At 40.7% G+C, this 16,681-nt stretch overlaps 1 protein-coding gene across 1 annotated transcript; it reads right to left on the bottom strand.

Annotated features, from left to right (window-relative positions):
* Window positions 1-1,690: 1,690 nt before the first annotated feature.
* Window positions 1,691-9,109, bottom strand: mrpl37 (mitochondrial ribosomal protein L37). The gene is made up of 8 exons (XM_054623429.1): window positions 8,637-9,109; window positions 7,018-7,201; window positions 5,129-5,244; window positions 4,041-4,229; window positions 3,798-3,952; window positions 3,453-3,584; window positions 2,592-2,666; window positions 1,691-1,933 (listed from the first exon to the last, which is right to left on the bottom strand). Exons 1-8 carry the CDS (start codon window positions 9,019-9,021, stop codon window positions 1,856-1,858), a joined length of 1,314 nt encoding a protein of 437 aa, XP_054479404.1. The 5' UTR covers window positions 9,022-9,109; the 3' UTR covers window positions 1,691-1,855.
* Window positions 9,110-16,681: the final 7,572 nt, after the last annotated feature.

Below are 16,681 nucleotides of genomic sequence, written 5' to 3'. Positions count from 1 at the left end.
AGTTTTTCTACCCTGCGAAAATAACAATTTCCCAAATATTTTTTCATAGAAAAGATTCCAAAGTGAAATCATAATGATGCAGGTGGGATATATTGATTATTAATATTGGGTTATTATTTTTTGTGTAATCACTATGTGAATTTTCAAATGAATGGTCATTTTTCGAATAAATAAAAAACACAATGACTTCATGTGACAGACCCTGAAAATGTAATTCCACTGTTTGGGTACTATGTAAAGTTAGATTGAAAGCCCAGTGCGCTTCCTGGAGGCCTGGTGTTCTTAGGGAGGTTATTCCATAAGAAGGAGACGTGATTGTAAAAGTCCCTTTGGCCTGCTGGCTTATTTTGCACCCTGGGGACAGAATAATGGTTCTGTATTCTGAGAGCGGAGAGCACTGAGGTCAGGCGGGTAGGAAGGAGTGTGTCCATTTACAATTTAAAATCTTGATGGTAGTTAGCCAATGAAGAAGAGCTAAAACTGATGTGATATGCCCTATGCCTGTGTGTCTCTCAGTTTGTCAAGTGTCACTAATGAGCTCCTCTCAATCACCTGTGTTTGTCAAGCACCAATCAAAGGTTGCTGTGGAGATGGTAACTGCTAAGCACTCCTCGGTCAGACAATTTCAGCCATCATACCGCTGCTACCCAGACAAAAAAACCCACAAATCCTAATGTTTCAATTCTGAACATGTCTTCCATATATTTGAATGTTGGGAAATGTTTATTATTTTTCAAAGTGGATTAACGTTTTGATGTTTGAATGAAGTAACTATATTGAAAAAATGTAGAAAGAGTTAAGTGACAAAAAAAGGGTACTAAAGAATAATAATTTGAATGGCTTTAAAGAGAGTATCGATGTACTGTATATATAATGCCTTCTACCTGCATTTGGAAGCTCCGGCTGGATAAAGTCAGCTCTGCCCTGGGCAGAAGTGTCTCCTCCGGCAGGAGCAGAGCTTCGCCTCACTTCTCCACCATCCCCTGCTGGCATCCAACACTCACACCACACTGCTGGAAGCCAAGGCTGCATTACTGGGCCCACAGGAGGGAAGACTGAGCAGGGAAGGATGTCAGATCCTGCTGCAATGAGGTTTCCTCAAGAGACTCTGGCGCTCAGAAACACTACCATTTTTGTCCACAGGGACCGCCAAAATCAACACAAACTGAAAGTTATGTGTAGTAGCTTTTAATCATTGGATCAAAAAGGTGTGAAATGCACTACTAGCTGAATCCAGAGTTATTTTCCTCTGTTCATGTGAATGAGATCATGTCTAGACCGAAGGCTGAGAGGCGGAGTTAAAGGAAATGCTAATGGGTGTGATTGGAACATGGATGCTCAAGAGCAGCAGAAGATCTGGGTAGTTCTATATTTGGAAGTGAAACGTTTTTGCCTCTTACACTACTGAGCCACATAAGGAATGAATGGGTCACCGTCTCCAACACTGTATCCAGTTCTCTTTATACACCCATGATCCACAGCAGTTCATTGCTTAGCTCCAGTCATATTTGCAACACCCTAAATGGAGCCTGTTACTGCTGTCTCTTCACCTTACACATCACTATGTGTGTTATAATATCATCAGCTTTGAGGATGAAAATTTATCAAAACTTGGATGGAGTCAAGTGTGCTGAATGAATTTTGTAGTTTCAGTCTGTGAAAATTATCCAGACAATGTAACATTGTTTTGAACCACTTTATTAACTGTTTGAAAGGAAAGGAGGGCTTTTCTGTTGAGATATTGGTTTAGATCCCAGACACACAAACAAACACACATACTTGACTGGTGACTCCTTGCTCAGACACACACACACACACACACACACACACATATACAGATGTACTGTACATAGTCCTACACAGCCCCGTGCAGGTACAGGGCCAGGAACTTGCTGAAGACTTCCGGCTTGTATCCTGTCAGACCAGCTGGTACCTGCAGGGAGACACACAGCAACCAATCAGAAACACCCAACTTTACTCTGTTCCTCCCTTCTTTCATTTTCTCTGTCATCTTATCACAGTCATTAGTACACACACACATTCATTGTGTTAGCTGTGCTAAGTTTTAGAAATAACTTAAAGGGTTTCTTTTTTTTTTGTAGTGGGGTTGTACTGTATGTACTCCTGTGTTCTTCTAGGCAAAATGTCTTAAAGTTTTTGAGAGAGCGATATAACAGCTTCATTTCCCTGCCCTGACGCCAAAGTAAAGTGGATGTGGACCAGGTCGCTATCTAAGTTACTGTATGTAATACACTGACTATATCGATGTATATGTACTGTATATTCTGCATAATCATGTGGAAACCTATATCAGGTCATGTGGGAAAACAATTTTTTTTAAAAGGCTTGGGGAAAAGCATTTTGACGCTAAAACATACGTACTAAAGGATGAATACATAAGGAACACCACTGGGAAGCTACAAAAAGATAGAAAAAAATTAAACAACGATAATGGTTCGCCTTTTAAATAATGGCTAAGTTTCTGATTTGCTGAGGAAGCCACAGTGTTGATGACAGAACATGGCTGTTTTCACACTGAGCATAGCAGAGAGTCACAGGTACCAACACACAGAAGTTGTTGGTGGTCATACCTTCACTTGCTTCTTCTTGATGAGTGGTCGCACTTTTGCAAAGTCATAGAGCTCCACATCTTCATCCAGCCACACCTGCATGTAGCAGACAGCATTTCAAAAAGCCAGCAGACAATGATCAAAGAATCATCAAACTCATTCTTACATCAGGGTATTTTTATATACTTATTGGGAATTCTGATTGATACGGAGAAGTGATATATATTTTTTTGTACCAGCACAGACTTTTTATTTTTCATTACTAGATGAAAAATATTTATGAAAACTCATTTGTGTATGTGTACACACACAACGGACATTTTTTTAGCACAATTAATTTGCACGTCAGTCATTTTTTGAACTGTTGTTTTGTGTCACAACCGAAGAAACCAATATCAAAAATTCCATAGAAACTTCTCAATCCACTCCACTGGAACAAGCTACAAGCTCTTCAGAGCTAGCTTACCAAGCTCCATGGGATGACAAGGTAATACCCAAAAGAGAGATGTGCCATTGAATAGTCCTTTGGAAAGGGAATGACATCTCATAATGTGTTTAATTTGTTGATTTGTTAATGCTCATTTTCAGGTTTGCTCCCACATACTGCTAATTGTTGGTCAACTTATTTTGACTCACTTTTGTAGCTGCCTTTGCAGCTGTTGCATTAAACCAAACTTGTGCTCCATGATATTACCTCCGTGTTCTATGCTGTTTTGTATTGCACTGTTTATTTGGTCTACCCATGCAGAAGCAATAGTCCTCTAGTTGATACATGCATAGTATAACAAATGTCCCTACAAAGCAGCTAACATCTGGTGACTTGTGACTTCGTCACAAAACACCACATACAGTTATTGATAAAACAAAAGAAGAATGAAGCACCTGGTTCTTGATGCCGTCGTTTCCTGAGAGATCTGTGGTGTTGAGCTGGAGAACCAGAAACTGGAAAATTCTGCCGTTGCTCCCCACTGCCTGTACTGTTATGGGACGATCTAACACGCGCTGGGGCTGGCTCTGACAGACAGACAGACAGACAGACAGACAGACAGACAGACAGACAGACAGACAGACAGACAGACAGACAGACAGAGGTAAAACAGAGCAACAGAGACAAGGATAAATATGGAGTTCAAAAAACATGTGGTTCAGCAAATGGTTCACAGACTGTATTGACAGATTTGTCTTTGTATAATAGCGCCCTGTGAAAAGTGATGTGAACATCCTTACCCCATAAAGTTTGTGTGCGCGGACCAGAGCGTTTCCAAAGGTGAACATGAGCATCTTTGCTCTGAACTGCTCTGGCCGGAGCTTACAGCCAGCATCGGCTTCCTCCAGAAAGTACAGTGTGTGGGCATGAGGATAAGGGTAGTCACCCCTGAAACCTGATTGGATAACAGAGACGTCATTCAGGGATAACCTACACACTCCTAGATCTCTGTGACAGGACAGAGAGGACTGAGTGTCTCTCACCGGTACAGTTCAGCTCCTCCTTGTACACCTGGACTTGCTGCAGGTCGATGGTGGGGGAGACGGGGTACAAGGTCTCGAGGACATGATCTGCTGTATCACTCACTTCCTGTTTCCCAGAAACCTCTGGGAGAGGATCCATGCAGTTATGCAGCAAACCATTCTGACCCCTGATCTGGAACAGGTCCTCACCTGGAGTTCAAACATGGAATGAAAATGGAAGTCTGTTAGAATTATGGAAGCCCTGAGTCTGACCTTAATGGTTCCTCTGCTGTGTTTATGACTCAAGAAAAAATGAAAAAAGGTTTTGAACTATCTTCTAAGTTCCTTAAATGTGTTTTCTTCTATGAAACAGATCTGGAAAAAAAAGTTTTGCCAGGATTATTGTTCCAAGTAATTTATTTTTCATCTGTGAAAACAAGTGTTTCACTTTGTTGGCGTGATCAATTGTTTGTTGTTGCAATGCTCATTGTTTCCCACAGTTTTAATTTCCGAAGGACACTTAACACAAGGGATGTATATATATATATATATATATATATATACATGTGTATACATATATATATATATTGTGTTAGCAAGTTATGCAAATTAAAAGTCACCTACCCCATGCTCTATTAATAACATGGGGTAGAGGCGTACTTTAACCTCTTGTGGCCAAAATGTGTATAACAACAACAAACCGTGTTCAGCTTCTAATCAACAAACATTTGATGGATTGCCATAAGAGTTAGTACAGACATTCATGGTCCCCAGAGAATAGATCCCAATGCCTTAAAGGATCATCTCACTTTTCCTCTAGCGCCCAGTGTTGTTACTTATCCTGAAAAACATCTTCCATCTCTTCTGATAAATCATGCATTGTTTACATACTATCTAGCAGTCATCTTCTCCTTTACCTTTGTTGGCACATTGCTGCATATTGCTGCCAACTGTTGATCAGTGGAATAGCATGAACAGTGTGACGATGGTAACAAGCAAAACAGGGACCGACTTGTAAACACATTGCTCTATCAGTACTAGTTATGGTCAAAAACTCCACAAGGGGTACATTCAAGTATTACACAAGGTAATCTAAGAGGGTGTATTACCTCTTTTCCATGTGGCTGCCAAAGAGTATTTCTCAGAAAGGATCCTCCTTCCAATCGCTGGATGGCTGGACTGTAGAGTTGCACACAGATGGAGCAGGTTGTGGAGCAGAGTGTTGCTGGGAGAGGAAAAAACACACACACACACACAGTGAGATAGAGGGGAGTGATTTATTTCACAAACAAGGACTAGAAAAGCACCTGTGCTTCCACCAGCATTTGATTCTCAACCAAATATTTAGTGCATCACACAATCTGTACTTTTGAGAAACCCAGATGCCAGAGAAACATTCAGACCTCTGAATCTCCGACACCAAAGTCACTTCATCATTAGCAAAGGTTATCACAGTGGCTAATTTACAAAAGGTTAGCAAATACAAACCCTGACCCTGAACAACTAACTAAGGCTCTCTATGCTATTAACAATAGCAAAGGGGCCAAACCTTGCCACAGTGCTACTTTGAGGTTCTACTTCCCCCACAGATGATGCACCTCACCACTGAATACAAAGCTTAATCAATTTCAGATTTCAACATTATTTGTTGCTGACCTTTCAATGGACAAATAAGAAGAGAGCTGTCTATGTCATAATATTAAAGTGACCTGTTAATTTGGACGGAAAACGGCTGTTTTCTCCAATCGCCCACCCTAGCTTTAAGGACCAAAAGAAGATAAAAAGGTTTCATGCTCCCAACCTCTGACAGAGGATGACTCACACTGGCCTTATTTTGTGTTAAAGTGAATAACATCATTCATAATCAGACATTAACAGGATACTTGCTTAGTTTTTTCTTATTATTTTGACACCAGCTGCTTGTCGGTCTGTGATACACATTGCGTCACTGTGGTCTGGGCCCCACCTTGTGTGTAGCAAAATATAATTCTGCAGGGCCAAACCTTTTCCTGCATTTTTACAAAACTGTCCCTGAAATTCTCATTGTGAATATGTGGGATCATGACCATCTTTTGGGTATTTACTGGGAGATGTTTGGGACAATCCAGTTTTGGTGATTTTTACAAAAAAAAAGACAGTAGATTTGCAGTAGATTTTCTGAAAAGCAAAGTTCTTGTGGTTGTTTTTAGCAACACATTAAAGGTTTTCTGTACGATATTCAGAGCATTAATATAGCATCAAACAACTATTGTCTTTGTATAGAAAGAGTTGAGTAAAATCTTCCTGAGCAGAGAATGAAGTCGCTCTCCCTCTGTGTGTTTTGTTATCAGAGCTTCTCCTTGCTCTGATGACATAGCCAGCGTGCTTTTAGAGCATGTTTAATGCATGTGCCCCAGTGGTTGCTAGGAAAGCCCCCCAAAACCCGGTTCTAAACAGGAACTGGTTCTAAATAAGTAAAACCCGGAGTACTGATAAGATCCAGCGTTAACGGTTCTGCTTTTGTTACTTCAGAAGTAATGGAGTGAGATCCTGAGGAAAACCGCAGCGTCTCAAACCTCCTCTCTGTCTCAGTCTTTGCACAAAGGGTGGAGTTATGCTTTACACACACACACACACACACACACACACACACACACACACACACACACACACACACACACACACACACACACACACACACACACACACACACACACACACACACACACACACACACACACACACACACCATGGCAGGGAGAACAAAAAGATCCAGTGTCAGCACGGTTGCCATTGTTTGCGCTGTTAGCACCGTTAGCTTCTAGTTGCCGACTCAGCTGTTGCCATATTGAGGGCCGTGTGGAAGCAATAGATATGCTCTGAATTTGGTATTGAGCACCTTTAATGAGTTTTATTGTGAGGTCATTCAGTGTCCACGTAAACAGAAATGTGCCTTACTAGTTGTTGATCTTCTTGACCAGACAATATGCTCTGAATGCATGTTGTTGTGACACTGTACCTGTATTTCTCTTTGCCCGGTCGTTCCTCTGTCGTGTCCCAGAAGCGAGCGTGTTTGATGGCGTTCTGCACACGTTCATCCTGGTCTGGTATCTGATTGGCAGGACTCTCTGTCACTGAGAGGAGCTGAGGTGGAAGGCCGGGGATCAATTTCGTTTTGGTCAACCACAGAGCCTGACGCACGCCTGAGACAGAGAGAGATATTCAGATGTTATGGGTCATGAGGTTTTGAAAAAGGATTGATTCACTTAGAGGTCACTTGCAGTCACATGCAGGTTGGATCTATACTGGAGCCAGCACTGTATCTAACCATAAGGCTAGAAATCTCTGTTTGTCTGTCTGTTCTTCACATATATCGAGAACTGCTCATCTGATTTACTTCACACGTGCTGTGGGTTTTGCTGGAAACCTTATGGAGTGCATTGTCGAATTTTGTGCAATTCGGACGCATTCAATATTAATAAACTTTGAATGAACAAGCGCACAGCGCTCTGTGTAGCAGCGGGGGCGGAGCTTCGTGGCTTTGCAGTCCAGCACGTTGTCAGGCAGAATAAGGGACCACACACTGCTGCAGTTTACTTTGGCTGCTGGATGCTGGACATAGCCTGCTAACGCTACATGGATGCTGGATAACATTACAACCACACTTTGTTTCACTTCCCTGGTACAATGAGTTAGAATTGGAACATAATTCAAAGTTTTTCATATCCAAACATCATCAGATTAACTAAAGCTGTTAGAAGCCCTTTTAGTTGGGGGCCACAGGCAGCTGGTCACCTTGCCCACCAAGTCTGCATCTGGTGTTTTTTTTCTTAAACCAGATTGTATTTCACATGCAGTGAGTAGCTGCGGCTTGGGTGTGTGACACAACTATGTCAAAACTTTGTGTTGCTGAGGACCCAAGGAAGCTCAGGGTTGAGTGTAAAGTCAGGGTTGAGTGCAAGTTAAACAGGCCAATCGTGTGTTTAACTCCATCAATGAGACAAATCAGAGGAGAGACGCAGTGCCTCATTGTAAATTCATAATATTCACAAACATATACATTGAGACAAAAGGGTTCCTATTACTTATGCTCCATTAACGGGCATTTGTCCAGCCTCATCTGCCAAAGTCAGTGCAGGATCAGCGTTTAGACTAACTCTAGGATATCTGAAAATGATAAGAACATCCGTCATAATCAGCAGGTCAATGAGGAGGGAAACAGGATCCTGTCATGGACTCTGTGGCTTCTGTAATTCTTCTTTTCCTGTTTTAGGTTACACACAAGGTTTAATGTTGGGACATTCTGAACATTGATGTTGCTCATATGATTCCGTGTTCTGCTATAATGGGGACATGTTTAAGCCAAACTTAATTTAAAATTCTGTCCGTTTATTGATTAATAATAAACTTAATAATAATAATCCTCCACCAGCACCACAATCCACTGAGTTTTAAAAAGGTCTACTTCAAATCTCAATTTATACTTCTTGTCTCTGAGACTATAAATTAAATTTATTATTATTGTTGTAATAAAAAAAAAGAACTACTTCAAACGGACGTCATCTATGCCACGTCACTGGATACCACCTCGTTTTTACACAACAACGATGTGCTTGAAGTTCAATTGAGACACTGTACCTTCCAGTGCGCTGGTCCTCTGGTTGAACACAAAGCACGGTTTCTCTTTGAACAGCGGCATCTCGTGGGCCGGAGGAGCCCTGTAATACCTCGGGTCCTTGTAGTCCCTCTCCCATTGTGGGTTAACGGGCTTCGACAGCCCCGGCACATAGTGCATCCTTTCCCCGTAAGTGACCGTCTCCAGCCCGGGGATCTCCACTCTCTCCCTCGGTCTGCGCGGTGGGGGGACCTTGGCTGTCAGACAGCGGCTGACACCGAAGTGTCTCCTGGGCTGAACGTGGCGGGCTCCTCCATGTGAGGACAGCCGTCTCAAAGCCTTCAACGAGAGGCTCTGACAAAACAACGGAGCCGCCGTTTTTAGACACTGGGCCGTTTCTGGAAACATATTAGCTCTTCTTGATGAGTTTTCAAGATTTGCGCTGTTATTCTGACCTCAGTCAGCAAATGAAGTTGCAGGGCGCCGCCATATTGGATTTTTCTTCTTCGTCTTTTTTTTTTTTTTTGCGTTTTGTTCTTCACGGCGGTTGGCGACAAGCATAGCAGCTGCATTAGCGCCGCCTCGTGTTTAGGAGTGTGGATCATCATATTCGTTAACCCTGTATCTCTGATCAAATCAAAGAAAACCCCACTGTTTGCTCCACCTGACAGGTCCATTCTAGTTTTTAATATTAAGAGTATGGAAGAGGGGTGAAGGGTTGACATGATAACACCTTGCTGCAGGTGGGCAAGACCATGGCCAATGAATCAATGATGATGCTATTGAAAACATGGCCTTGAGCCCCCATACAAGCCCACCAGATACAATACATTTATGACTTGTGATTTAACTATTATTACCACCTGTTATGAAATTAGTAGATCTGTCGGAGTTAAGTGAGCTTTATTGATGATCGCTGCCAACTGGTAAATAATATAAAACTGTTGACTTGAATATTTTGGTCTTGTTATAAGTACAACTTAAGCTCTCTAGCATGTTGCTGTCGCGAAGAAATTTATCATGCTCACCTCAGTCGGATATGTAACACCAATAGACAATATAATATTGTAGATCTGTTTGAATGCAATTTGAAACAAATGTTAGTTTTCACAATAGCTTGTTGTTGTGACTGTGGAGGGGGAGCCGTAATGCAGTCATCACTTTTAAGTTTTAAGGCATCGTCGCTTAATTCTATTTCCTTATCGTGGGTCGATCACCCTTTTGTTGATCAGCTCATTTCTAATTGATCTATGGAGCATGACAGCTTGCCATGATCAGCTAGCGCATGACTCTGCTTTTGATCTATTTTGTGAGAGGAGAATGATATTCTCGCCCACATGTGCACATGCATGTTAGTTAATAAACACATGGCACGACTGTGATACACTCAATTGAACCAATCAGAAACAAATTAGATGATGACACTTACTCTGCACATGCTCAGTAGGATTGTCTCGCTGCCTGTGGAAATGAAACACAATCATTTCACAACAGCAGAAGTTTTCAACAAAAATAAATTATTTCTAGGTATGACATTTATTTTTGTCTGTAGTTTCTTCTGCTTTCTAAACTTGAGATGTCTGCAAACTTAAACTTCGATCAATGGTATCTCTAGGTTATTGGCTACAAATGAACATGAACAACCCATGGTCATATAGGTGTTGCTAGCCAGCATATAAGATTGTATCATGGCTGCAAGATCATGGTCAACATAATAACACACACCCAATGTTGACACCTTGTTTGTCTGTGTTGACACATATGTTTCTGTTAGAAAATGAATATATTTCACTCTATTTTAGCGTAAAATTACATTTGAAAGGATGTATCAAGGTGATTGTGTTTGTTCTAAGGATAGCAGCTCACCAGTAAACATACTTCACTTTGTTACAGTTGACCCCTTAGAGGTAACTGTGGTTGGGGGGCAATTGTAACACTCTGACTTCTTGAGTTCAATATTATAGTCTTGTCCTTATTAGTGAAAATATATCAATTGTATTATCAATTAGTGCACATTTATATGTTTCCTACATCAGAAGATGACTGGTGTATTTTAAGCAGTCTATGAGTTATAAAGGAAATGTTCTAATCTTCCGCTGTTTTATTCCAAACGATTGCGTTGACCTCTTGCTTAATGGAACGATCCATAGCATCTCTCTGTACAGCTTGTTTTGCTAACCGCTCCACCTCCTCATGTCCCTTCAGACCTAGCCTACATGTGCAGGAACCCACATAAACAGAATTGACACACTTTGATGACTAAGTCTGTAATGTAGGCTACTTGTCATACGTTGAATAAAATAGCTTGATGTCTGAGATTTGGAGGAGCTCAGGCTGTTGAGAACTGAAGCAGAATTGTTTCCTGGTTTATATTCCTCTGCCTAATGCAGAGCCAAGAGCAGCTCGTTCTGCCAGCATCTCAACTGAATAAACTCCTACACTGAATAAAGCGTACTCAAGATGTACACTTTATTGAGGCAACTTTTCTTCTTCTGGAACTGTAAAAAGAGTAGCCCCTGTCAACACAGATTTTTCTAATCTTTATATATTCATATATATTAATACTGTGCTCATCAGTCCAAAAAGGTAGTCCAAAAGTTAATCTTATTAGATAAATCATACATTTAACGTTTATCTCCCTCCACAATGGCCGAATTGCTTTTCAAAGCTTTCTCTCACTGCCAGTATTATAAGTGAAAGTCCTTTTATTTTGTAGGAATGTGATTCTTTTATGCAATTTTTTTATTTATTTGCAAAGAAGATACTAATTTAAAATACGTTGAGTCTATAAGACTATGAAAATAAGCTTAAAAACAACTACTATGTGTAATTTGTGTGTAATTTAAAAGAGGCCATATTATGAAAAACCTGCTTGTGCACATACATTTGGGTATCTGGAGTTTCTACCAACCAGCAAACTGTAAGACAACCCAGTCATTTTTTGTGGGCTGCCTGGATCAGAAAACATGATTTAACCACAGACTGAATAAAATATGGATGTAGTCCCCATGACGTCACCCATACGTTTCTGAAGTGCTGCTGTGAAGCTCAAAGTAGGTGGCTCCAGCCGTCGCCATCTTGGCAGTGATGACTAACGCTGGGTAAAGAGGTGGATCGTCAGTGGAGCTGAGGCCCCAGCTAGCAACTAGCGACTCGGTAAAACACCCACCTGTCACTCAAATTGGCCATGACCTCAATTCAGCCTGACTTCAAGCCTTAAAATAATTTAAAAGGTGAGTAATATAAAAATTTGTATGGGGGCTTAAAGACACAGTGCTCCAGACTGTGGTATATTCAGACGGACAATATGAGAAAAAAATTATGTGTTTTTTTTAACATGAACCTGAAAAATAGCGTGATATGTCCCCTTTCAAATGTAAACTCCTCCCCAGAACCCCCACCACCCTCTAGCAAATGTATATTATATTACAGTTCAGCATATTATATATATCAGTCTTATATTGTATTTACTCCTGACTTCGCTTAAATAAATTCATGCATGATTTTATTTTCATCATTAAGTAGTATTATCATACACTGTTATACAACAACAAACGTACAAATAATTACATTTGTATTTTCAGTTTTTGTGGTCAACATTTCCATATTACTTATTTATCCGTATTCCCATATTGCTACCATGTCACAGCGTTATTTTATACTAAAAATAAACTAAACCACTCACACAAAAGGCATTAAACCGAGAAAATGTACAATATATGTAGCGTCCAGAACAGATGTATTCTCGAGCTGCTTTACTGACATTAAACTTGGATTGGTAATCTTGAGAAACTAGAAAGAGTATACTAGATTATGGCCAGTGTTGCCAACTCTTTCCAATGAAAGTAGCAGCAGTAGCTCTAAAAGTCTGACAGTCCAACAGTCCATCCCTTCAGGCCTCCATCATAAGCCACTCCCTGAAAATGATCCTAATGAATGTGAAAAACCAACATGACTGTTGGTAGTACTGACAGATGTAAAGCTAGCAGCTTGTTGAAGACTCAGGTGATGAACAATGAGTTGAGTGTGATCTGGTAGGCAGGGAGGAAGACCCTCCAGTCAATTCATTCGAGCCAAATTAAATGATACCAAATATTTTTCCCTTTTTCTTCAGAAAATGGTACTTAAGGAATGTAATGAAAATTTCAAAAATGTAACAAAAAATGTTTTTGAAAAAGATAACAAGTCAGTAAAGCATAACTATGTGTTCTGAGTTTTCCCACACCATAAAAAAGTGTTTTTAACCACCAAGCCAAATTTGAATTAATTTAAATATCTTCAAGTCTATTGAATTTGGTTTCAAAATTATGAAAAATAAGCAGTATTCTCTGCCTCTGAAACCACAGCCAATTGAGTATAAGGGTTGATCAAATATGTACAGTAACAGTATAAAGTATATGATATGTTGGCCATCTCACTGCTGTGAGCTACTTTTGCAGAATGTTAACATGCATGTCCTATGGGCAGAGCAGGGGCTAGTTTCTAGTTTAGCCCTATGCTAACTTGAATGGGGATAAGATACTTCAACTGTGCAGCTCTTATAGACTTTTCAAATGTTATCAGACCAAATTGATCAAATTGTGATAGTGAGACTAGTCATTTTGAGGGGGATGTGAAGAACAATTTATCCACCTTTTAACGGTAGTGACAGAGTAGGCTACAGCAGGGACTAAAAAGGTTTAACTGGAACACGCACGCAGCACGCTCTCATGAGCACCCCCAATGACAGGCACACAGAATGGGCCAGTAGGGAGACAGACTGGTCTGGATGATCGGACAAAAAAGTTATGTTTTTTTTTTTTTTTTTTTTTGTCGATCCACCGGCCCAACGGGATTTGGCCCAGAATGCCAGAACACCACTGCTGGTAGCAAACTGACAGCTGTGGTAAGTAAGTGTTGTGTCTGGCGACTGGGCAGCAGAACCATTGATGCTATGTGCACAACTTTCTGTACTGTAAAAATCTGTACTGTAATAAGTTTTAAAAATGAATGGCAGAAATAAGGAAATATTGTGGAGAGAGAGAGAGAGAGAGAGAGAGAGAGAGATCTGGATCCTTCTTTTCTCTTGTCTTTCTCTCTTATGTTTTACAGCCAGAGAGGCCAAACTGAAGAGGAGGATGGCAGTTTTTCCCAGAAGAATCCAATACCATATCTGACCCTGCAGGCCTATATGGACACAGACGGATGCCGATTTGTTACATAAAACCTCTCAGAAGCAAAGCTGCAGGAGCATACAGAGAGAGGAGAGAGGAGAGAGGCAGAGTTTTGTGATAGTGAAAGTGGTAGTCAAAGAGATCAATATAACAGACAAGAAATCAAATATAAACCCGTAAAGTGAAATTTGAAGCTGCATGAGGTGGGAATGATTAATCTAGTCTAGTCTCGTCATTTCCTTCTGAGTCCTTTTTGACACCTCACCATACGGTCAGCTCTGCCCCAAAACTACGACGTCAAAAACATGGCATCCTTCTTGATTCATTACTGCATATATAACTGACACAAGTAAGTGTTTTTAAGAACTAAGTAAGTAGAGTCTATGTAGTAGCACCTTTTCACAGAGCAGAGTCACAAAGTGTTACACAAGAATAACATTGCTAAAAATAAACTCGAAAACAGACCATGAAAACACAAAAATCACAAACGCTAGACAGCACGGGGAGCATCCCTGTCTCCTAAAAGTTAGGATCCCCTGCAACGAAACTGCAGGGAAGCGTGTTTTGCTTGGATTATATTTGCTTTTTTTAGGTTAAATGTTTCTTGCGCCAAGCATGGGACAGGCCGAAGACCCTGAACAGGAAGTCGCATGGCGAAATTGATAAGACTCAACTCATGAGCGACTTCAGACCCGTGGCCCTGACCTCTGTAGCAAAGAGGTCTTTAGAGCACCTTATTCTATCCCACCTCAAAACCCTTACGACCCACTCCTGTCCCAAAGTAGATCTATCTGTGGGTGCACAGTACCCCTCCACTTCATCCTCCAGCAGCTGGACTCTGCAGGAACTTGGATCCTCTTTGTGGACTTAGCTCTGCCTTTAACACCATCATCTTGGCTCTGATGCATGACAAGCTCTCAAGCGGCACGTGTCTCAGGGACTTCCTGTCACATCTTTGATCCTCACCATCAGCACTGGTTTCTCTCCTTTCCCCTCTGCTCTTCCCCCTGTTCACCAAGAGCTGCACCTCCAGTCACCAGTCCGTCAAGCTCCTGAAATTCATGGACAACACCACCTTCATTGGACTCATCACTGATGGGGATGAGCCCGCCTACAGGTTGGAGATTGACCATCTGGTGACCTGGTGGGTTTAAAATATATTTGGAGCTCTTCAGAAGGTGGAGTTGGTTGTGGATTTCCAGAAGAACGTATGAAAACCCCACAAGCCCCCATCACCCTGTGTGAGTCCCCAGCCAACGCTGTTGAGTCCTTCCACATCCTGGGCTCCATCACCACCCGGGGCCACAGATGGGAGCTGAATATCAGCTCGCTCATCAAAACAGGACAACAGAGGATCTATTTAATATGACTGTGGTGTAAATAGTTTATAACCTAACATTAGATTTTGACATTTGGCGATTGCATTCACACTTCAAGAATCAAAGTGTTGTTCGTTTCTGTAGAATACATCATCCCTGCACCACTTTAATTTAAAGGGACACTGTGAAATAAAAAGTGCGACATTATGAGACGTGATATTAAACCTTGACATGATGTGAAAGTGTCATGGGGAAAATAACTTGAAACTGGTTATTTTAAAATAAAAAACATTTCATAATAATGAGTTCAATAATTTCTTCAATAATATCACAAAGTGATGGCTCATTTATATCTTTTACATTATTTATTAATATATTTATGTTTTCATGTCTTCACCAAACATCACGAGCAGTAAATGGTTTACTAAAATATATGTTTTTTTTGTTTTTATTCTCGGAGACGAAAACAGTTATCACTGTGACGACTTTGGCCCCAGCATTGTCTGACTTTCTATACAGAAAGAGGAGTGCATTTTTCGTATACCCACACCTGAAAGTGATGCCATAGTGTCACAACCTGGAGTACACCTCTACATCACTGCAGCAAGTCGAGATACTAAACCACTACATGATTCTTGCAATCTATTTACATAACTGATTGCACTTATTGTAAGTTGCTGTGGATGTCACCGTCAGCTAAATAAATGTACATGTAATGTAATGTAATGTAACCATGCAACTAACCTAAATCCTCATTAACAAAAAGAGAGCTTTACTTGTTGCAACTTCTTAAATGTTTTTTTGCATAATCAACAGTACACTCAGTTTCAGTGTACATATACCAGAGCTTCATTTAAGCAGTAATAAATGTGGGAAAAGATTTTAACTACCTCCTGACGGCTCTCCCTCCACAGCTGTGTGACATGTTGGGCTCTTAAACATGTGATCCCACAGCTCAGACTGAAGCCCTCTCCAGATGAAAGCATCCTGTCATGTCCTGGAATATACTCCCAAGAGTTCCACTGCAACCACCTACAGGAGTCAAAGAAGACTCGTAAAAAGATAACATTCTTTTGTTATAAAACATACGAGACACACAACAACTGACATTTTCAGGTTAGTGGGGATGACCAGCATGAATGGTTAGTTCGAGTCCTGATGGGCAGGTAGCACCTTGCATGGTAGCTCCTGTCATCAGGGTATGAATGGGTGAATGATGACATGTAGTGTTAAAGCCCTTTGAGTTTACGCAATTGTAGGTAATGGTTAAAAGTCCCAGTTTGAAAAGTCGACCTACACAAAACTAGAAAAAAGCTATATAAGCACAGTCCATTTACCATTTACCATATTGTAGGTAATGGTTAAAAGTCCCAGTGTTGAAAAGTCGAAAGTAGAAAGGAGACCTACACAAACAATAACGTCAATGTTAAAACAATAACCAGACGTTTTTGGTTGTCTAGAAAAAAGACTACACTTAACAGCCCAACAATGTTAAAACAATAACCAGACGTATTTTGGTTGTCTATCAGAAGTCATAAGTGCATCTTAAAAAGACAAATGACAGATTACTTGAAAACAGGACTCAGCCCAACAAGT

Source organism: Anoplopoma fimbria, chromosome 3, assembly GCF_027596085.1.
Source record: "Anoplopoma fimbria isolate UVic2021 breed Golden Eagle Sablefish chromosome 3, Afim_UVic_2022, whole genome shotgun sequence".
Classification (NCBI taxonomy): Eukaryota; Metazoa; Chordata; class Actinopteri; order Perciformes; family Anoplopomatidae; genus Anoplopoma; species Anoplopoma fimbria.
This window is presented reverse-complemented; position numbering and strand designations above follow the sequence as displayed.